The 23,628-nt window shown below is 30.9% G+C and overlaps 4 protein-coding genes across 4 annotated transcripts; 2 read left to right on the top strand and 2 right to left on the bottom strand.

Moving 5' to 3' along the window:
- Nucleotides 1–672: 672 nt before the first annotated feature.
- On the top strand, nucleotides 673–5,700 carry LOC137824270 (Pyridoxamine 5'-phosphate oxidase family protein). Its single transcript, XM_068629832.1, has 9 exons — nucleotides 673–1,104; nucleotides 1,537–1,752; nucleotides 1,890–1,992; nucleotides 3,305–3,384; nucleotides 3,477–3,554; nucleotides 3,695–3,786; nucleotides 4,432–4,543; nucleotides 5,052–5,177; nucleotides 5,262–5,700. Exons 1-9 carry the CDS (start codon nucleotides 907–909, stop codon nucleotides 5,376–5,378), a joined length of 1,122 nt encoding a protein of 373 aa, XP_068485933.1. The 5' UTR covers nucleotides 673–906; the 3' UTR covers nucleotides 5,379–5,700.
- Nucleotides 5,701–7,557: 1,857 nt separating this feature from the next.
- Nucleotides 7,558–10,993, top strand: LOC137825611 (Kelch repeat-containing F-box family protein). The gene is made up of 2 exons (XM_068631321.1): nucleotides 7,558–8,353; nucleotides 9,798–10,993. Exons 1-2 carry the CDS (start codon nucleotides 7,927–7,929, stop codon nucleotides 10,778–10,780), a joined length of 1,410 nt encoding a protein of 469 aa, XP_068487422.1. The 5' UTR covers nucleotides 7,558–7,926; the 3' UTR covers nucleotides 10,781–10,993.
- Nucleotides 10,994–12,042: 1,049 nt separating this feature from the next.
- On the bottom strand, nucleotides 12,043–16,635 carry LOC137825808 (Galactose oxidase/kelch repeat superfamily protein). Its single transcript, XM_068631596.2, has 6 exons — nucleotides 16,194–16,635; nucleotides 15,868–16,097; nucleotides 14,549–14,719; nucleotides 13,799–13,904; nucleotides 13,358–13,564; nucleotides 12,043–12,469 (listed from the first exon to the last, which is right to left on the bottom strand). Exons 1-6 carry the CDS (start codon nucleotides 16,524–16,526, stop codon nucleotides 12,299–12,301), a joined length of 1,218 nt encoding a protein of 405 aa, XP_068487697.1. The 5' UTR covers nucleotides 16,527–16,635; the 3' UTR covers nucleotides 12,043–12,298.
- Nucleotides 16,636–17,839: 1,204 nt separating this feature from the next.
- Nucleotides 17,840–19,609, bottom strand: LOC137825434 (GRF1-interacting factor 3). Its single transcript, XM_068631101.1, has 4 exons — nucleotides 19,535–19,609; nucleotides 18,574–18,650; nucleotides 18,288–18,375; nucleotides 17,840–18,202 (listed from the first exon to the last, which is right to left on the bottom strand). The coding sequence occupies exons 1-4, from the start codon at nucleotides 19,607–19,609 to the stop codon at nucleotides 17,840–17,842; spliced, it is 603 nt and encodes a 200-aa protein (XP_068487202.1).
- Between the last annotated feature and the right edge of the window lie 4,019 nt (nucleotides 19,610–23,628).

Genomic DNA, 23,628 nt, shown 5'->3' with positions numbered 1-23,628 from the left:
TTATTTTATTTAGAAACTGTTAATGAAAATCAACAGGTCAATATGTTTTCACTAATAGACAAAATCATATAACATGTGCTCTATCTTTTTATATGCATTAACAATTTTATTGCAATTAAGTTACTACTTTTCTTCTTTACAAAACTCTTTCAATTGATTCATACCTTTAACGTGTTTGTTTTTGTTAAGGATAAAAGATTTGAGAGGTTGAGTATCTTCAATTATATATTATTTTACATTGAAATAGTGTATTTTATATACAACTTCACCTAAAATAATGATTTTTGTGTAACGAATTTAACAAAATCGTTTTGATAGAACATGACTTTCAAGTGGAAAACTTTTGGAAAATAAAAATAGAATAATTTTGTATTTTTTTAGAAAATAAATATACAACATTGAATAATTTAATAAAAAAATAATATCTTTTTCTTTATTTAGAAAATATCCAAATTGTTATATATTGTTGTTATACAATTTGAACTATTTATGGGATTTATTTATGGGATTTATGGAATTTTAGAGATAAAAGTTTTGATTTTTAGTGGTATCATAAAAAAATGTTTAAAAAGATTACATAGTATTGGATTGGGCACGCAGAATTGGAAGTGGTATTTGAGTTGGCAAAGCTAAAGCCCATCAAAATCACTAATCAAATCACTAATCAAATCACTAATCAATAATTAATCTAAACAAAGCAAGAATGGATTTGGAACCAAAAGAGCAAAAGAGAGAAATAAATAGCATAATAAGGATGAAATTATTATAGTATTATATTGTTTTCTATTATTGTTGTTTGTGTCAGTAACACCAACACCAACATCAACCTCTGTCTTTCATAGTATACGCTGATTTTGTTCTATATTCCCCAAACCAAAACCCATCTCAAACAACACACACTCTTCCATGGAAGCACTCTCCATCATCCCTGATTCTTCTTCTTTCCTTCTTCGCACTCCTTCTACTTCCTCTCGTGTCAGAACGCTGCCACTTTCTTTCTTCAAGATCACCCAAAACTCTCACTCCCACTTTCTCCCTCTTCGTGTTTCAAACACTGGTGGCGATGAAGCAACCAATGATTTCGCCTTAGCTTCTCAACCTCAGGTTCTTCAACTTCTTCTTCTTTACCATATTCATCAATTGGGTGATAAACTCACACACCCCTAAAATCAAAATCTCTGCTTTCACTTTCTACTTTGGAATTGGAATATTCTGATCAAACCACTCCCCTAAAACCCTATTCACGGTTGTGTTCTGCGTTTTGTTATTGTTATTTATTTTTACTAGCCGTTTCAATCAACTTGTTCCTTAGAGATCATGATACTGGTGGCTTATGTTTATTTCGTTAGGAATGAAATGTGATGAATTTATCTCTTTTTTTGTTCCTTATTGCTGCACTTCACTCTTCATGCAGATTTCGTAGTATTGCTTAATTGGGTCGTTAATTGGTTATTTCTTTTTTGTTCTTGTGCATCATAATCAACAGATAACTTGTCATTGACTTTTGACTTTGTTGGGTTCCGTTTCGTTCTCAAGGAAAACATAAGCCATTCTGAGACTGAGAGTTCTGAAGAAGATCAAGATGTGCCACTACAAATGAACATGTCATGGTCAAGTATTTTGACCCCAGTAGGAGGTGGTGGCTCCAGGGCTGGACTTTTCAGAACACCTATTTCTGGTGGCGTGCAGAGTGCCACATCGGCTCACGGTTTACCTAGACCGGCTTTGGCAGTTCGAAACCTGATGGAGCAGGTAAGCTGCTTGTGTTGTTTCTGGTAAAATCTAAATGGATTTTTGTGTATTCTGCTATGTAGAACTGAATCTAGCGCAGTTACAGTCACGGATTCCCTTTATTAATTTTGTATTGCCTTTTCCTTCTGCAATTCAAGGCAAGATTTGCTCATTTGTGCACTGTAATGTCTCGTATGCACCACCGAAGAGAAGGATATCCATTTGGTTCTCTGGTTGATTTTGCACCAGATTCGACGGGTCGTAAGTCAATAATTCTTCATTTGTTTGATTAGTTACTTCTGTTCAGTCATGAATATATGATGCACTTTTGGATTTCGGTGTCTATTTGTGTATCCATGGAGTTGGGAGTTCTCCCCAAGGTACATGTCTGATACAATCATGCATTTGGTGGACTCAGCCTAGTTCATGGGGGTTAGGATAATTAAATTGTTGTAAATTGGGCATGCATTACTAAGGATTTCAATCTAGTATTGATCCTTGCTAAGAAAAGAGTGAGAATGTGATAGAAACTGAAAATAGGGTGACCAAGCACCTTACAAACAGGGTAGCCCTCTGATAATAATAATATTAACATAGAAGAAGGCATGAAGATAACTATGGAGATTGTGCAGCTGAACTGAACAGATACTTCAGCCCACCCGAACCTTTCCACCTCACTCAATTCTTACCTATCTCCTAAACTCTTCCTTTCCCTCTTTACCCCCTGGCCCACAGTTCTGGTATTACCACTCAACATGTGACAACTATCTGTGTTGTTACAAAGTTCATGCCCTCTAATCTATGTTTTATAAACCAGACTAGTGAAGAAAGGTTGAAGGCATTTGTTCGTCCAGTTATGGTATGTAATTTTATAACATATCAAGGATAAACTAACATAGAACCATAAAATTATGGTTAGGTAAAATTTTGAACTAGCTTAAGATGACCATATTGTATGCTTTGCAAGATAAAAAATTATAATGGAAAGCTAACAATTCATACATGGCTTTTATATGTTGGCAGTGGACTTTATTTGGCTAAACAAATATTTAGGTTGGATTAAAAAATTAAAAGAAACCAAAACAACCATTTCATACCACCAGTTTTCTGAACCAGCTGGTCTGTTGTTTTTAATCTCTGACTCTTCCTCTGGAATCTTCTCTGCAGTGGGCATTCTTCCATTTTCTCCAATTTCCTTCCTGCTTCTCCTTTCTTACATACACAGTCCATCACTTCCATTTAGCCCATCTTTTGTTTTTGTAGCATAAATGTGTGACATGAGTAAGAGTATGTGGGTACTGGGGATGAGATTCATGTTCGTCCTTTAGTTGGAACATGGGCATGGATTACAGAGTATTCCAATCTAAAAGACTATTTTGATACTACATAAACATAAGGAAAATAAAGTACACATAAAAAGGTTCACAGTCCACTCAAGATTCTTGTGTTATAAAGCGCTCCTTGATTTATCTCTGTTATCTGTCTCAAGGTGATAGTTGCTAATTGTGTCGCATTTATGGTTTTCTTGTCTGTTTGTAGTGTTTATCTATAAATGTCTTATGTTCTTTTGTAGATCCAATATTTTCATTTTCTCCTCTTGCAATTCACACAAGGAATTTGTTGGCTGACCCAAGATGCACACTAGTTGTTCAGGTTTGAAATATGACATTTCCTTTTTAAGCTTTTAGATTTCCAATTCTAGTTTTCTCCGTTTTTTGGGTTTTATTGACAGTTATATTTTTTAGATACCTGGATGGAGTGGCTTGTCCAATGCAAGGGTAACTATTTTTGGGGATGTCTATCCACTTCCGGAAGATCAACAGGTTGTTTGCTGATTAATTTGCCTTTGTGGATTTGCAAATGTGCACTTGTTTGTACCTTCAATTATTCATATAGAGATACTTCTGAATTAGAGGTTTATTTGTACATGTCATGGTATCTATTTGACTATTTGTACTAACAGGAATGGGCTCATAAGCAGTACATTGCGAAACATCAACAGGGTCCTTCTCAACAGTGGGGAAACTTCTACTACTTTAGGATGGAAAATATAAGGTTGGCTCCTTTCCAGTTATATCTATGGGATGTATCTAGTATTTTTTTTCATTTCTTTTTGAGTGAGAGGTGTGTGAATCTTGATTATACAATCATACATGGATGTTCTGCATTATTTAGTCAAGATTAAAGACTATACGATCACTTAAAGTCACATGACTTTTGAATTTTAATATTGATTATTCCTTGTATGATTTAATAGTTGATTGGATAAAAATTACTGTCATTTGATATGTTGTCCACACTCTCTTTAACACAAGCAGCTGCTGCCTGCAGCCAAGTTGATTGTATTTAACAAAATAATCTTTTGTGCAAACTCCCTTGCATACTTTTATCTGGGCCTGGCGTATAAATGCCAATATTAGTAAGAAGGCAATAGCCTAGACTTTTGATAAATAGTTTTTGTTTTTCATGGTTGAATTACAAAACAATCATAATTGGGTGTTTGGTAAAGCGTCAAGAACATGTACAGGTCGTTTTTATCCTTTTTAATTTTTCATAAAAAATCTAGTTCCTCTACAAAAAATACGGTGCTCATGATGAATAGAATGCATGAAGAATTGGGAAATTCAATTTCATCTTGTTGTTTGGTATTGCTATCATTATCAGCCTGTGTAGCTAATTTAATCAGTTCATTATTGACAGTGACATATATTTCATTGGAGGCTTTGGTACTGTTGCTTGGGTGGATGTAAAGGAATATGAAAAAATTCAACCGGATAAGATTGCAGTCGATGGTGGTGAACAGTATTTAAAGGTGAATTTTCTGATTTTTTTTTTCTTACTATACTTGGGTTAAAGGAAATAATATCTGACTTGTGTAGGCAAAAGTAAACAACCTTTTTTTTAAACAATTTAATATGCTCATGGAATGTTTCTCTCTTCTCCCACTTAAAAGAAATTTATGTGATTGGTTGGGATGGGGCATTCTAATTTTTTCAGTACAGTAGCTGGAGATGGTCCAGATAGGTGTATACATGTGGCACATTCAAGGTCATGACTGGGGTTGGTTTTGTGGGGTTCTTAGTTGACCCTAGTACTTTCCCTTAGTCAATAAACCTACCTAAAAGGATAAATTAATGTCAACCCCCCTACCTGGGTAAGTAACCCAATAGAGTTTTTTGTGAAGTTGAAATGAAGTCTGAATCTGGTTGTTTCAGTCAAACCTTTTTTAAATGACTTTCTATCATCCATATGCTCATTGATACAATTATGTAAACCAGCCCTAGAGTTATAACACCTCATTGCTTGGTTTGAAAAAATAGGAACTCAATGCTATCTTCTCAAAGCCCCTTAAGAAACTTCTATCTAATGAGACTGAGGTAGATGATGCTGCACTCATATCAATAGACAGCAAAGGGACTGATATCAGGGTCCGACAAGGTGCCCAGGTATGCTTTTTCTGTCCATAACCAGATTGTCTTCCTGATAATATTTGTAGCTGCTGTCTCATTTAGTGTCTTTCTTGTATGCAGTTCAACATTCAGAGGATATCATTTGATGAAGGGCAGAGTGTAGAAACTTTGGAAGAAGCTAAAGCTGCTCTTAGGAAATTGATACACAAAGGAAAAGTGTACAATGTGCAGAAATAAGAAGATGCTGGATGCCCTCTCTCCCTTTTGAACCCTTCCAGTTTTCTAATCTGACTTTTTTTTTCTGGAATGATTAATTTTATACTTTTTTGCCTGATTGATGATATACACCAGAAGGTGTATCATATCAACTCTGATGGTTAGAGGGCTTTTTGTGGGCTATATTATCACCATAGTCAAACTAGAAATAATATATCAGAACTCAGGAGAAATAATAGTATGCATTTTCCCCCTAAAGAAATCCCCTTCCACGCGTGTTGTATTTGTGGATAATAAACCAATCATCTCAGGTTTTTAATTCAAGACAAGACAAAGTTCACAATTGATGTTTTTTTTTATTGTTTTCTGAAAAATGCTTTGATGTTTTGTCACATCCATTAGTTCAAGCATCTCACGTTTCAAAATAAGTTGAAACCAATAATCTAGTTTGAAAAGTCCATAAGAAAATTGAAACTTAAACAGAATTAATGTTTTTGTTTTATCTGTTTGACCTCTGATTTAAATGGACTTAGGTTAATTTAGGTAGATTTATTTTATACAATAATGATTATATTTTTAAAAGGTTATAGTAATATTATTTTTTAAATACATTGTATTATAATTTGTATTTATTTATATATTAAATTATTATAACTAAAATTTAGATTTAAACTTAATGATACGATTAAAATTCTATAACTATATTTTTTATTTAAGTTTTTATTGTTTTAAAATTTCTAAAACGGTCAAAATGACTTGATGGTCCCACGTGAAGTCGCACAAAAAGGTTGTAACTTGTTTACAAAACGTCAACAATATTCTAGTAAAAAAATATTAGTTTAAATTTTTTTAGATTTTCTATTTCCTCACATGAATCCATAATTTTAATAAAAAGTTATATCTACAATTTAGTAAAAAAATATTTTTTCTCTATTTTTAACAGTTATAATATGAATCAGTTAAGAGTATTTTACAAATTTTTAAGTGGCTTGCTAACAGTTAACATTGTCTATTGATAGTTTTGTTGGTTCTTCAAGAGAGAGACATCAGGAAGATTCAATATTTGAACCACTTTCAACCAAAAAAAATTTATATATATTTTTTATTCTTGTGAGATTCAATCTCATATTTGAAATCCTATTAAACTGTTAATAATTTTTTTTCTTTTCATATTAAAAAATTACTATTAATTTTGACCTTTTTCCAGTCAATTTGTTCATATTCTTTTTCTGAATCCTCAGTGTCCATTTTCTTTTTCAAAGCAAATAGAGCATAAGAAAAATGGAATATACAGTATGCAAGACAAGGATTGGAAGAAGAGTTGCAAATTGAAGAATGAATAAGTGAGTTAGACATTCAAGACAAAAAAAAGTGGAAAAGTATTGTTGGCGGCTCCAACCATAAATTATTATGATATCATGCAAAATCCTTCTAATCCTATATACTAACATACTCTCCCCTTCTAAATTGATTGGTGTCAACTTTCCATGAAATATCAAATTTTCCTTAATTTATAATAAATAATAAATTATATCAATAATTGTGTTTACCAAAATTATTAGGAAGTGAAATTTAAGTCTAACTCAACCTTATAAAATCGGATTTTAAGGTGAGGTTTGCATCCACCTATATATTATGAAATGCTCTAATCTCGTGAGATCTGCAACACATCCTCTCACACTGAGAGTGATAATTCGTGCGTGAGACAACATATTATGGGTGGTCCGATAACAACCCGATAGCGGATAGCCTCATAAATCCACCAAACACTTACTAGGATAAACTTTAAATGACTCTCATACCATATTAAGATAAGTCTAACTCAACATCATAAAATTGACTTTTAAGATGAGGTCTACAGCCACTTATATACAATGAAATATTCTCATCTCTAGAGATTATAGCATTTCATAGTATATAATTGGATGCAAACCTCACCTTAAAAGTTGATTTTATAAGGTTTAATTAGGCTTATAATCCACCTCTTAATATAAATAAAATCTTTGTTAAGATAAAATTATAATTTTATGAGAAAAATTGTTGTATTTTAGTATTTTGAAATGAAGGAGATGTGTGGTGGGGTCTTGGATTGTTATATTTATTTAATTAAATTGAATTGATTTGAGATCCTTTTGATTCATTCTTTGATTTTGTTAGGGTTGTGCAGACAGATAACATGAGATGGCATGCAGGAGAAGATGTGAGCCAAGACATGTTGAAACAAAAGGCAATGCTCATTATTTCATACACACGACAAATCAAATGGCCACCCCTTTCACCTGTCTTACATCAATCTCTTTCCTCTTCCAACATTTTTACCATTTTCTTCAACTTCAACTCATCACACACAACACAACAAAACACATTCTTTTCACCACTTTACCATTTACCATTACTAGTTATCTCTGTCTCTCACACAACACACTCACTTCTCAGCATGCCATTTTCCTCAAACAAACCCTTTCCTCCTCCTCTTCTTCTCCTTCTCCTTCTTCTTCTTCTTTCCCTTTCAGCCATATAATTAACAGCATCACTTGGTTGTTCTGCTACAAGATAGCTTCCAACAACCATGGAGGAGTATGAGGGCAGTGTAAGTGGGAACCACAGTTCAAGTGGATCACCAATCACCAACATGGCTCAGGACTACCTCTTAACCATTCTCCTCCTCCTCCCCATAGATGCAATTCTCTCCCTTTCCATGACTTGCAAGAGATTCAGGTCTCTCACTTCCTCAAACACTCTATGGAAATATTTGTGCAAAAGGGACTTAGGTTCCACTTGTGTTGAGGCACTTCTCAACTCCTCTAACAATCACCACCACCATCAGTTCCCATGGATGAGGCTCTACAGACAAGTCTCTCTGATGGATTCAGTTTGTTGTCATAAACTTCTGTCAGAGCCACATGCAGATTTGGATTTCCCCTCAGCCAGAGCCTCTCACTCTCTCAACTTTGTCTCGGATTGTCTTGTCTTGTTTGGTGGCGGCTGTGAGGGAGGTTCGTTACTTTCTCTTTCCATCTTCTAAATTGGATTCTGTTACTGTTGTACTCATAAATATCCTCTCATCATGTGTGTCCCCTAATATGGTGAAACAAAAAGGAGACAACTTGTGTCCTTTTTCCACTACAAAGGGAATCGAATTCAACACAAAATTATTAAACCAACCCCATTGTACAGCATTATTATGCAGTATACTTGTCCCTATAACCTACCTAGGTGGCTTTGCTTGTAACCTTAAGCCATCTAACCATTACATGTTCCACTTTGGTCGCTACTGTTGGGAAGCCTCATCATGTCAGTTATCTCAGTTCTTGGGATGATGCTGTCACTTCACTTCATGTAAATTGGTTTTGAGATCAATTCTAACATAGTATAAAAACTTATTAGTCATCTTCCTGAATCACATGTTGTGGTGGGATGTTGGGAAGTTTCTCATCACTTGCCTCAATTCTTAGAGTGTTATTTATATATATGTTAGGTGACTTTTCTTAATACCAACTAGTTTTTGAGATGAATTCTAACTTTACTTAAGGTCATGGGACTTAAATTTAAGGGTGAAGAGAATTAATCCGTGGTTATCTTTTTGTCAAGATTGATTATCATTAGAGAGAGTTAAGTGTATATTCAGCTTTCTTCTTTACAATAACTAATATACATAATTAAGCCTATCAATTTCCCTATGACACTTTCAATTTGCCTTAAGAAAGAATTGTTTATATAAACTCGTATAGCACCTATGAAACCAAAAACCATGTCCCTTTTGCTCTTCCTCTCCCTAGGTTAATTATTTATGACTGACTTTTAGGCCTTCTTTATGTGCACATTGAAAAGAAACAGACTTCAGAAAATCTGACCTACATGATATTTGAAACATGAAAGGGAACTACTGTTTACCTCCCTTCCAGTTACTGCTTGATGAAGAAATTATGAAAGTGTTTCATTCTATCTTTAAATTAATTTTTTAGTGAAAGGGAATTATTGACTAAACTTGATCAAACCCTATTCATAATGGGCCACATTCTATTTGTTGGAAGTCTGCAGAGATTCCCCTTGTTGTGAACTGTGATGTTTTACTTTGTTTTTCTTTTTATCTTGTCCACTTTGAAAAGCCAAATTATGTTCTGACATACAGGAGCAAGGACACCTTATTTAGCACTGCATTCTGATCAGAATGCTGTATTTCTTTTTTTCATTTATTTAAGGAAAATGATGTTTTGAGAATCATGTAAACTTCTGTAGTTGTGAATGAAAATAAAGAAAGTAGGATAAAAAAGTAGTTGTTATGTAGTTGTAATAATTTATTGGGTTTTCAAGATATCATTAACCTTTGTAGATTATCTTAACAATTGAAGTGCTACCTTGTACCTTGTAACTGATATCTTGTTGTTCCTTGTCCTTGTTTTATTCTGTTATTATCATTATAGTTTTGTTGTTGTTTAGGACGACACCTTGATGACACGAGGGTGGCATACATTGGCAATGATTTCCGGAGAATGTTGAAATGGCAAACAGTCCATGCAGGCATTCCAAGTGGGAGATTTGGGCATACATGTGTGGAAATGGGTGATTATCTTGTGCTCTTTGGAGGAATCAATGACCGTGGCAACCGTCAAAACGATACATGGTTGGGGCAAGTTGTGTTGAATGAAAACAAAGGCATAGCATTTTCATGGAAAATGCTTGAAGTGGACAATGTTGCACCACCTCCAAGAGGGGCACATGGTGCATGTTGCATTGATGAAAAGAGAATGATAATCCATGGGGGTATTGGGCTTCATGGCCTCCGTTTGGGGGACACATGGGTCTTGGAGCTGTCAGATAGTCCCTGCCATGGAACTTGGCATGAGATTGTGTCATACCCTTCACCTCCACCACGTTCAGGACACACCTTGACATGCATTGGCAGAAGCAGGACAATACTATTTGGAGGAAGAGGGTTGGGTTATGAGGTGCTTGATGATGTTTGGTTATTGGATACATATCAAGGTTATTTCAAATGGGTGCAAATAGTTTATGATTTGCAAAGCATATCAGATGGTGTTTCTCTCCCTAGAGTTGGTCACACAGCAACTTTGGTTTTGGGGAGCAGATTGCTAATTTATGGAGGAGAAGACTCATATAGACACAGGAAAAATGATTTTTGGGTGTTGGACATCAGTGCCATTCCTTACCCTTACATCACTCTGCAGCATCCAACCACAGTGAGCTCCAAGAAAGAGTCAATGGCAAGAATGTGGAAAAGGTGGAAATCAAGTGGTTTTGAGGCAAGAGCTAGATCATTCCACCGTGCTTGTGCAGACAGATCAGGGCGTTATCTGTATGTATTTGGTGGAATGGTGGATGGTTTTCTTCAGCCTTCTGAGCCTTCTGCACTAAGGTTTGATGCTGAGCTCTTTCTTGTGGAGCTTGTGCTTCAGCTTTAGTTAGTAAATGCCTCTTTCTTGAGAAAGACTATTCTGTATTGTACAGTGTCTTCCAACTACATACCATTATCTGGTCACAGTCACAGTCACAGTGTAGTGCCTTATTGTGTTTGGCTGTTGTAAAGGATATAGCAGCTGCATCAAGTATTGTGTATGAACTGTCACTACATAATTGGAAAGCAATGAATGGTATGATTGTGAGGATTACCAAAACGTTTGCACTATTAGATGAGCAAATTTTAAACCCTTAATACATTGTTGAAGAAAATAACTAAGTTAACATTATAAATATCAAATATATTACGTAGATAAGTCAGAATCATTATATATTTTGAACCTAAAATTTGGTGAAAAAGAAGCATGTTTTTTTGTCAAGAGACTAGCAAGAAAACAAATAAACAATATATCCATGTATAGGATTGTCTTCTAGAAATTAATTATACACAAAATAGTTCATAAATGTGTTTTTCAATATAGATTCAAAGGCACTTAAGCAACAATTCTATTTTTTACTTCTTGTAATGTATGCTACAAAATATTTTTTTTATAATTAGTTTTGAAATTGTTCCAACTTTATATTTTCAAAAGGATATAAGAATTGTATCATATATTGTAAAAATAAATTGATTAAGAAATTATATTTTTAACAAAAAATCAAAATATATATTTCACTCTATTAAAGTAGTCGAGTAATTAAATATTTATAAGGATGTTAATTTTTTATTGAGAAAATCTTTAGTTTCTATAAACAACATTTGATTACAAAAATTATTATAAATATTTTAAAAAGAAAACAAAATATAAATTACAATTATTTTAATTGATTTTTATAATTTATGTTCAACATAAAGCAAATTCCGTGCAGGTATCAAAATTAAAGTCATCTACTTTAATATTAATATCAATAACATTATACAGTACAACACAGCACAATAGATTAAAAAATCTTGACTAAATAAAACTATTTAAGTTAAAATGTTCCTTTTAAGGGAAGTATTAAGAAAATAGCTGAGAAAATGTTGCTGATATTGTTTAATTAGGTCATTAAATTGGAAGTTAAGATGCTATGTTTTCTAAAATTGAATAAAACAAAGTGCAAAAGAAGAATCTCAAATCTTTGGGATAAATGTCATAGTATTTTTTTTATCTAAACCATTGCATAATTAAAAGTCACTTAAAACTCATTAAATTCTAATTTTGGTCAAGTTGAGCTACTTCAAGAGAAAGAACTCTTCCAGTGTTGGGAAGAGTTGAACACAAAATTTCCAATAATAAGGACTATAAGAATTACAATTAATTAGCATAAACTAAGTTTATCTGTGAATATTTACTTGAATACAAAAGCTAAAAATATATGGGGAGGGGGAGAGTAAAAAATTGATGAGAACTGTAAATGTTAAATTAAATTACAGTCATTCTCGGAATTACAACAATGAATATTGTATTGACAAAGAATGTGCAATGTTTTGGCCTCTGCTTTTGGAGAAAGACGTAACTAAAAGATTCCACAGCAATTGCTCACTCATTCAGTTTTAATTTTGTTCTCCACATCTCTCCAATAACCTTTTTGGGTGATGGATCATCAGGTCCCTTGTCTCGCTGTCCTGAAGTGAAGTACAACCATCCATTCCAAAATCCAACTAGAGTGGTTTTCACTCGGAATGGTAATTTTCCAATCACTGACCACTTCTGAGAATTGATAACAGGAGAAATAAACAACAATCAGTGACAAATTACACATATATGTTGTTGTGTCTTGAAAGCAAATCATACTATTCCTTGTGTCAGTTACGTAATGAAACTACATGTGTAGACTCGTCTTATCATATATATGCACTTTACAATCTCACTTCATCAACTCACAATATTAACACTACAATCTCACTTCATCAACTCACAATATTAACACTCCGGAAAATCAACAGGTGGCAAAGGATGTGAACTTAGAATTAAGATATGGTAAGCTAATTAGCTTAATACCAAATTACAATAACTCCAAGGCAATGGAAGATAGTCCAAGAATTTGTTGTCAAATACCAATTTTCCTGCTAAAGTGAATGGAGGGTAACACAAGGAAAATACTAAAATGGAATACTGCCTCCATCCCTTTTTAGAAGATCTTTTCAACTAATTAGGATAAGAGTTAATTTTGTCAATAATTCGTATAGTTGTTTCAAAATTATGCGTATTATACTTAAAGTCAAAGAATAATTTAGATGAGCAAGACTTGAGTATCCTGGCTACTAATGTACTCGAATCAGAAAGAAACTTTTATGTTGTTAATTTCTAACATTAACTACTTTACCTTTTTGTTAAAAGAAGTCAATAAATTAAATGTATTTTAAGAAAAAAAATAATGAATGTATCAAACAATTACAAAGGGAACTTATAAAAAGGGGCAAATAACTTTTTGAAAAGGGTTTTATATAAATAGGACCAAAAAGAGTATTTATGAGCATTCTCACGTGTAATTGAGTAATATGTGTATGATAATTAAATTCATATGATGATTGAATATGAAGAAATATGCAAAAATGGAGACCCATTTCCCAGTGCTTTGAAAAGCGAAATAGTTACCGAAGTATTCAAGTTAAACTGGACCACTTCTCCGTTTAAAACCATCTTCTTGGTTACAGGGTGCTTTTCTGTTGTGCCTCCAACAATGACAATGGAGTTATTTACAAGCGCCCAAGCAAATTCAATATGTGAGTTTGGTTTTGGCATTGGAGGTAACGTTTTCCACGTCATCTCATCATCCAGCATGTAAACATCAGTATAGACAACCTGACATGAAAACGAACAGTGAGACAGAGTGCCAAACCACGGGACAGCATTGTCGAAGAACACAATTTAGTATCATATTACAAAGAAATTGTTCGTATATACTATCAATTCAATTTAGAGATAAGGAGATGAAACACAAAAACTTTGGCTCGTACAACTGATATTCAGGATACCAAAGTTGTCCTTAATTTCAGAAAATAAGACAAGAATAATACAATGGAATACATGGCATACCTCTGGTCTGCGTGAACACTTAAAAATAGGGGACCCAGGTTTGGCCATAAAATCACCTTCTTGACCACCAAGAACATAAAGACGATCATCAACCACAACACAAGCCCTAAAAGAATATATAAATAATAAATTCCAGGAAACATAAACACATAAAAAGGCATTTTAATAAACCTATATTATAATGCTTGGAACCCTAAACACACCATTGAAAAACTGTATCATATTTCATTATTTTGAACACAACAAAGTTTACAGCCCTTTGCAATATAAAGGTTAAAAGAATCATAAGGGATAAGAGAACAGATTGAAAACGATAATGCTAGAAAGTACAAGAAAACAAAATAAACTCCCATGTTGTTTTGTCACACTCCAATCAAAAGGACACCAAATACGGAGTATAAAATCCAATTGAGAAGTTCAAATGAGCGGAGGGTATGAAAAGGAAGCAATGAAGTTTTTCTAATCTCAAAAAGGCTACCCAAGAGACCAAAATGGTTCAAGATTAACAAGATGTGACTTTCATATCAATGCAAAATAAACAAATAATTATGTAAAAAACATGTAGATAGCAATAGTAGTAAAACACACTGATTTGAGAGAGAGAAAGTTATAACTATTTGTTAATTCCAATTAATATTTTTATGGCTATAACAGAATTCAATACTCAATGGCACTAATACGACATATCGTGGTACTCTTCTAGCACTCATTAGCTCAATCAAACAAATTCGGTTCAGTCAGTTCACAAACCTGTGAGGTCCACCACGAGGAATAGGTATCTCACTCCTCCACTCCTCTTCTAAAGCTTTTCCATCCTTCACAGCAAGACTCCAGTGTTCTAATCCAGGTGTATGTCGATTCTCCTTACTGCCACCCATCACGTGAAGTCTACCTCTCCAAAGTTGAGTTGCTGGTGCATACCTGAAAATAATACAGTCATATGAAACTTCCACCCAAAACCATGATACAAGAAAGAAAGAGCACATAAATGATTTTATCATAAGCAAAAGGAAAGCCAGACTAGGGAAACCCAACATAATATTGCCAAAAATAACTTTGATTCTGTTCTAAATGCAGTTAATAAATTGTTATTGTTATTTTGCTGATAAATGTACTAATATTTGGGGTAACCATGATATTCGTGTAGAATTATCATTAGTTTTGGCCATGATTAATCTCCATCATAATATATTTACTAATATAATTAGAAAAACATTACTGTAAATAAAAATAACACAAGCCTGTGTTCTTGCTTAACTACTCATCTTATAAATGTACAAATCCAACTCCTTTATCTTCTTTTTCAGTCTACTGCTGTGCTACAGTTTATTCATCTGTTACTTCTTCCGCACGCCTCCAACTTAATTAGTTGAATTTTTTTTTTATGAAAGGAGATTAGATGAACCATTCACACACCTGTGCACCTGCACATCCTGGTTTTTTAGAACCTCTTGTCTGTGACGAAAATTTGTGCACCATCCAATACAGGTACAGAGCACAGCCGGAAACCAAGAAAGAAGGTGGGAAAAAGTGAGATTGACCAGATCCTTTCCCTTTCCTCTGAATCTGTTGTTTATGTTTCATTAGGGTCACCCGTCCAAAGTATTATTGTCCACTTGGCATTTAGTGGTTCCGTCACGATTTTATGCCCGAAGAAGCACGCCAATGGGTTAAGGAAATAAGGTGTTTATAAACTATCACTGATCTCAACTCGTAAGAGTGGTAAGAGATATGAGACTTTTAGGTATATTGGAAAGAATATAAACCAGCTGATTAAACTTGCAAAAAATTATCTCTATTTGAGAAAAAAAAATATACATAATGCTTAGAAGGTAACAAATCAGGACAACCCAACCCCGTATAATAAAGCTCCCACTACATGCAGGATCCACAAAAGTTGTTAATGATTGCCAATAATAATATCTAGGGGAGACCAAGATCTAGCACTAGTAATTTGTTCTACCACTCCCTGAACAACACAAAGAACAACAAAACGGGGAAAATAACGAAATCAATTCTGCAGCATGTTAATTGCAAAGGGAAAGATAAATTTGAAGCATGACACAAACCTAGGTACCGGCAAAGGAGGTAGATCCCGCCATTTCCTGGTTTGAGTATCGAGCACAAACGTATGAGCAGTGGGACCTCTGCACTGCGGGCCATACTGTCCAGTGACGACGTAAATGTATCTCCCATCGGTCACCATTCCCAAATGCGAATGCGCCATCTCTTTCGGCATGTCGAATCTCACTCCCCAAGTATTGTCACTGAAATTGTACACATCAACGTGAGAATGCACCTGAAACAAAACAAAGAGAAACGAATTAAAATCGTAAGAAAAGTAACAACGGCGACGGCGATTGAGATTGAAAGCGAAAGGAGAGCAGTCGGTTACGTAATCGATGGTGCCGTAACCCGCGAAGACGAAGAGGAGATTGCGAATCTGAATGGCGGCTCCGTCAAGGCGAGGAACGGGAGCCGGAGCCATCTTCTGCCAGTGCAGTTGCGGCGCATCCAAATCGGCGTAAGCGGCGGCGAGGAACCTTCCAGAAGCAGTGGCATTTTGGTAATGTTTGTTGTGAGGGATGACTAAGGTGGAGGGTTTGGAAGTGGGAAGCGTGGAAGAGGTGGAGGCCCATAGAAAGTCGGCGACGAGAGCAAAACCCAATAGGCCCACGCAGATCACCACCAGCTTCGCCGAACCCACCTTCACCGACGCTCGAACCATTGCAATCAATCAACGAAACCAAACTTCTTCTGCTCACACACCATTCTCACTCTCCCACGCCTCTTTCTTCTTGCTCACGTTTTTATCTCTTCTTTTTCTAATTTTGATCAAATATTTTCTTTTTACAGTTTTATTATGGATAAAATATTTTACCATCACTGTTTCTAATTTCTTTATTTCCTATTTTATTTTAAAATTTATTAATCTTTTCTTTACCTTGATTGATAAATAGAATTTATTTATTAATTTTTGTTAGCCCGAGGTTTTCTAGTTTTAAATTTCTTTTGATCTTGATGTGATTTTCGTCTTGAAGGAAACTATTTAGTATATATATATATCATTGCTTAATCATTAAAGTAATCTAAATAATTACTGATTACTATTTACTAATACCAATTTAGAAAGTAACAAAATTTATTTTTATAAAAGTAATTATTATTTAAAATAATCAAAATGTTAATTATACCATAATTGATAAGATTTTTTAAAAAATAAGATATTAATTTTCTTATAAATTTAAAAAGTTCTTGTGTAAAATTTTAATTTTACGAAGAAACAATTATTTTCTTTTCTTTTTAATTCTACACTTTTATTATATATAATCTTATGGTTTAAAAAGAACATGTTTATAAACATTTTTAAACAAAATTTAATATTATGTATTCTTAAAACCAATCCCAGGTTTTAACTTGGTAGAGTACTAGCTCAAAAGTTTATTAATTGTTTTAGTTTACAATGTTTATTTTTACATAAAAAAAATATCAAATACATAATATTTATATGTTGTAGATAATTAGGCTTATTGTCATTATTGAAGACATGAATTTTGTTAATTCTCATAACAATCGTTTTAATAATGTTCAATTATATTTGACATTTTAGACTTGATCACCACTCTAATAAGATCCTAGATCGTGTATGTAAAAAAAACTCTACACATTCAATATAATAATAATAAAAATATATGTAATTTTTAGTACTTTGCTAAACAACATACATTTAGTTTTTGGGTTAGTAAATGTGTCACCTTTGATGGGTTTCATCTTATCCATATAAATATTTGGGTTGTTTTTCATATTACATCTATATACAGCATAGATACTTTTTTTTATCATAGTTGATGATTTTTCAAGACATACTTAGATATATTTAATATACTTATACTTAATATACTTAGATATACTTAATGAAAAATAAAAGTAAAATTAGATCTTCTTAACAACTTTGTTATGTATGTGTAGAATTAGTTTAACAAACTTATCAAGATCATAAGAACAAATTTAAAACAAAAACAAATCATGCAGCAGTGTAATTTAGTCTTGGAGATCAGATGAACCAATATTGTGATGGTTAGCAGTTGAGTGGTTTCCCTGGCCATCTCTGCCATCAGAAGGTCCTTGCATGCTTCCCCCACATGCATCATTAAGACTTGCAGTTGAATTTGAGCCACCACTCTTGCCACCTCCAAAAGCAGTCTCACCATACCTTGGATTTGTGCCATTACCTATCCATCCACCTCTCAGTGCTACTTGCCCTTGAACAGGGTGTTGGTGTAGCTGTTGTTGTGGATTAGCAAATTGCAATGGCATATTTGGAGGGGAAATTCTTAGTTGTTGAGCTGGTGCTGCAATCTGAGGATGTTGCATATAGTATTCTGGTTGCATCATCTTCTGCAACTGTCCAAAATGAGGTAATCAAAGCAAGGTAAATTACTTGTATCAGTTCATAGACTTCAAAGGATCAGAAATGGTAAATTTTTACCTGTGAAGACATGCCTTGTGTTTGTGAATGTTGCCAATCAGCAAGTGTTGCTAAATACATTAAATTCTTTTGAAGCTGCTGTTGGTACCTAAGACATGCAAGCATTCACAACCACACCATTACATAAAACTTGTGAAAGATGCAAACAGTGTCAAATGCTACTTGTAGAAAATCAGATCATGTTCCAAGAATTTGCCTACAACTCACGTACCACTAATTAAATTCAAACCAAAAGTCACAGAACAAATCATTAATAAAATATGTAGACAAAATTAAGGTCACTTACTGGGCACAGTTATCAAATTTCCTGAGTGTCATATTTTCAAATATTGCCATAATCAGCCTCTTATTCTCATCAAGATACTGCATCATGTGACATAACAAGCCATTAAAATTAAACGCGATGATGCCATGAAGCCAAAAATCTAAGGCAATTATTCAAAAATAGGCCTAAACTATCATAGAAAATCAAGTAATAAAGTATGGGAGGTTGTTTTTATGTTGAGTTTTATGGAGTTATACATGTTATGGGGAAGTTCAAAAGAGAAGTTTAAAAGATGAAACTTACTAATATTTAACTTAATGTGATTCTGTTTTGGTTTGTGTAGCGTATACTGCTATAACTAATGTTTAGTGAATGTTTCGTAATCGATAGAATACTTGTCTTAATTACCGTGGAAAAATCAGGTTTAGGGTTACTTATATTGTTTGTGAAGGGAATGTGTGCTAATAAGTTGGCTAATTTATTATTTATTTCGTAGAGAATTATTTCATTGGTATAATGAGTTTCTATCTAGTCTGTTCTTAGAATTCTTTATGAATAGGTATCATTTATCTATATATCATTTTTGTTAACATATGGGTTTTGATTTAGTTTTTCTATGATTGTTATTATTTGAGGTGTCAGTCTAACTGAGATGTCAAGTTATATAATGATGTTTAATATGAAAACTTTTATAGAAAAAAAAGGTATTTGAGGGTGAATTATGAAGGGCATTCTGAAATTGTATCAGAGTAAACAAGTGCTATAATTCTATTAGTGCACCATTTTTAACTTTGCAATCTTAAATCAATAGATTTATGAATTTGTTTACTTGCATATTATTCATTTTACTCATTTATACATGAGTGAAACTTCAAGTGATACACAACAATTAACTGTAATAAAGAGGCAAAAGATGAACTTCCAAATGGCAATAACATTTCTTATACATAGTCTATTAAAAACATCAAAGAATGTACCATACCCATTGAACATCGTTGGTGGTTATCGTTCTGGGAACCGGCAAATTCTGTGGTGACTGGTTCATTTTTCTGGTCATTGTCATACTTTTCTTTTCAATTTATAGTTTGAATTTTCAATAAAACCAATAATCAAATCTTAATTTTCAATATTACTAGATAAAAAAAAAACTATAATTTTCAAAATCCAAAACTGATAAGTTATAATATTTTTACAATGGCTTTTAGAATTTGCAAAACTTAAAATGGACTTTTTAACAGAAACAAACCAGAAAAGTAGCCAATATGAAAGAAGCAAAAGCAGTAGGTACCTGAGATGGAGCAAAGAATGAGAAAGAGATATAAAATAGGTACCATGGAAGAGTAGATTTAAGCCACTCTTAACTTGGATTCACTCCTCAGAGCTGCAGTTACTATCAGGTAGAGTTTTAGTTATACAGAAGGAATTGTTTTTGAAAAATAACATCATCACCCAACAAAATTTCCATGAATGATCTTAGTGGTGCTTCCTGAAAAGAAAAAAAAATGTTACTTTCATAACTCCATAGTTAAATACACGACTTTACAATCTTTTATAAAAAAAATCATCTTATATGAATTCACATTTCTTCACTAAAAGATTTTTTCTCTTCTTCTACTTTTAGCATTTGTAAGTTGGAAGATTCACTTAGGTTGTAAACATATCATAAATAAATAAAAAATGCTTTATAAGAAAAGTCTAAATAAAAATAGAAATTTTAACCTAGCAAAATAAAATTAGAAAACCCATTAAAAATATACCATGGTATTTTTCTAAATCATTAAATGTGGTGATAAATTAATGATTTTGATAAATATTTATACAAATATCTTTCACCAACAAACCAAAATTTAGTTATTCCTAAAAATTAAAATTCCTAATATTATGAAAAGTTTTGTCTTCTACCATAGGCTCCCATGTATGTAGTGTCAATTACCAATCATCAATTTTATCAATAAATATGGATTATTATATTATATTATTGTAATAATAAATAAATAGGTATTCAAATATTGAATTTCTAATTTATTATATTTTATTATTGTAATTTATTTCTTAATTATTTTTAGTAGTATATTATTAAATTATAGATATGTATATAGTGTTTTAAAAATACATTAAGATTTATATGAATATTAATATGTATTTAAATAATACACACACATATATTATGTGATTTTATTATATAAATTTTAATTTTAAAAATATTATTTTTATAAATATATTTTCATTTTTATATAATTAAATCACATAATTTTTCAACTAAAAACTAATGAAAACAAATATTTTATAATCACTATTTTCCTTTCAAAATGTTTCCGTTGAAAAGAAAATACTTATGAAGTGTACAATATTCAGAAAAAAATTTATGATATGAGTGAAATAAATTTTAATAACTAAGGAGTCTAACTCAATTCATTTTGAATTTTAGATGCCCTAAATATCTAACTACATGCTAAATTCTTATGAATAAAAAATCCAAAATATTACAATTATATTATAAATATTATATAACGTAACGAGTTAATATTAACAAATAATCTATATGTAAATCGTCTAAATTTTTAAATCAATGTTTATTAATCTTTAATATAATTCAAATTTGAATTCAAACTTAGTTGTACAAAATAATTAAAAATGACATTAATTTAAATTTAATTTGATTATAAAAATATAATATCCCAAAAAAAGGAAATTCAGATCGAATTAGATGGTTCACTTCTAATATATTCAAATTTATATTTCCAATCAAGAAGTTTCTAATATTTAGCATTTTAATTATTTTGTATTTTTTTAGTTTTAGATACTAAGACGAAGTACAAGAGTTAAAAAATGAAGTTTCATAAAAAAGGTATTCTTGTGACATAAAATTAATCATGTTCAATAAAATTTTAAGTTTTAACTCATCTTATGTGAGCAAGAAATGTGCATTGCTCATAACTTTGCTTTTAGTTTTATACGATAATTTCTTTACTTTAAAATTTATTATTTTAATTTTAAAACATATAAAGGATTTTTTTTCAAAACCAATTACGTGATACTTCATTTATTCTATTCTTTTTCTTTATCTATTCAAAATATATATATATATATATAATTATTGTAATTATGATCGACATGATTTTTAATAAAATTTATCAAAATCAATATATATATATATTACTTCAATTATATTTTTTAAGATTATCATTATATGGAAAATTTCTTTTATATAGATTACATATACAAAATTTTATGATGTCTCTAGAATAAAATAAATATAATATAGATTTTTCATAAAAATAATGTATTAATAACTTCATTAAAAAATTAAAGAAAGAAGTTAAATAATGTAAACAATTAAATCAGTCAATTAATTGATATACAATTACCTTACAGTGTGTAGAGAAAAAATAGCATTTGGGAAATTATTATTTTTCTATATTTGGTTTATTTTAAGAAAATAATATTTACGGAAACAAAGTTTTCCAAGAAATAATGTTTTGAAAAATGGTTAATGGGGGAATACTAACTTTTCCGCATTTAAAAAAAAAATCAGTCATGTTACTTTTATTAAATTATTTAACACAATAAAAAATTAAATATTTTAATAAACATTAAAATATTACCTTTTAATTTTATCCGAATATGTCTATAATGTATGTTTCTCAAAAATCTTAAATCATAATTTGTATTAATGATTCTGATTTTGTTTTATGTATGAGGAATTTGTCCATAATCCATGAAAAAGAGACTTTAAAAAATATTAATAATGGTAGTTATATATAAAAACAATAAGTAATTACACAATACTCATTTTTAGTATTTAGTTATTTTATTTTATTTTTTATTATTTTGAAATCTAATTAAAAGTAAAAAGAGAATATTAAATTTGTATATTCTTTATATATTATATTATTATTATATATTTTTTTATTTTAAAATAGAATTAAGTGTATAATAAGAATATAAGATTTATATACAGCGAGAGGAAGATTTCCCTCTATATATCATAATTATAATTATAAATGCTATAATTTGTACAATTTTAAAATTTAATTAAAAATAAAATAAGAATATGAAATATGTGAAGAGTCTAATTATATATTATACTTTCTTTTAATTTTAAAAATATAAATAGAAATATAAAATGTATATAATAGAATCTGTTAAGAATTTTGTATATATATTGATATAGATTTAATCAAAGTTTTTTTTCGTTTCATTTGAATAATTGTGATTAACCATCTAATATTTAAAATTGTACAGTAAAAAATGTCTTTCAGGGTTAAAGAAGAACTTTTAGAATGTGAATTCTAAATAGCTTTTAAATGTTATAATCCAAAAATATTTTGCTATTTGAGTTATATAATTATAGTTATTTTTTATTTAAAAATAACTTTAAATTGTATAATTAGAAAATTATTTTGAAAACATTATAAGTTATTTTTAACTTTTAGATTAAATAATTGAAATGACTTCGTACAATTTAAAAGTTAATAATCATATAAATAGTATTGAATAGTAATCAAATTTAGAAATAAAAAAAAATTAACTAAGTTAAATATTATTTTAGGAAAAAAAAAATATTTTTATTTAAAGTGATTTTTATTATTAATAAAAATTTATACAATAATTTTTAAATTAGTTATTAATATTTTATCTACTAATATTTTAGATTATAAATTAATCTCTACAAGACTAATAGAGATTAATTTTATATTAAGACTAATAGAGATTAGTTTATAATATAAAATAGTAAGTAACTAAAACTTTAGTAGATAATAGTTAAATATTAATATAAAAATTATTTTATAAATTTTTATTAATAGTAAAAATTATTTTATGTATTAATAATTTTTTTAGTTTATAAGATGATATTTAATATAGTAAAATAGTAATTAATTATTTTAATCTCTAAAAATAATTTTTATTTAATCTTTTTTAATGAATAACCTATGTCATTTTATTAAGTTTAGATTTTTTTTTTTGCATTACTTACTCCATCTTTTCATTTTATATATTTATTTTTTATAGTTTCACCCTTATATTTCTAAAAAAATATTTTTCTAATCTTATTTTTAAAATATTTTAAACATT

Source organism: Phaseolus vulgaris, chromosome 8 (assembly GCF_051622355.1).
Source record: "Phaseolus vulgaris cultivar YP4 chromosome 8, ASM5162235v1, whole genome shotgun sequence".
Taxonomy (NCBI): domain Eukaryota; kingdom Viridiplantae; phylum Streptophyta; class Magnoliopsida; order Fabales; family Fabaceae; genus Phaseolus; species Phaseolus vulgaris.
The sequence above is the reverse complement of the archived record's forward strand: the minus strand, read 5'-3'. Positions and strand labels throughout refer to the sequence as shown.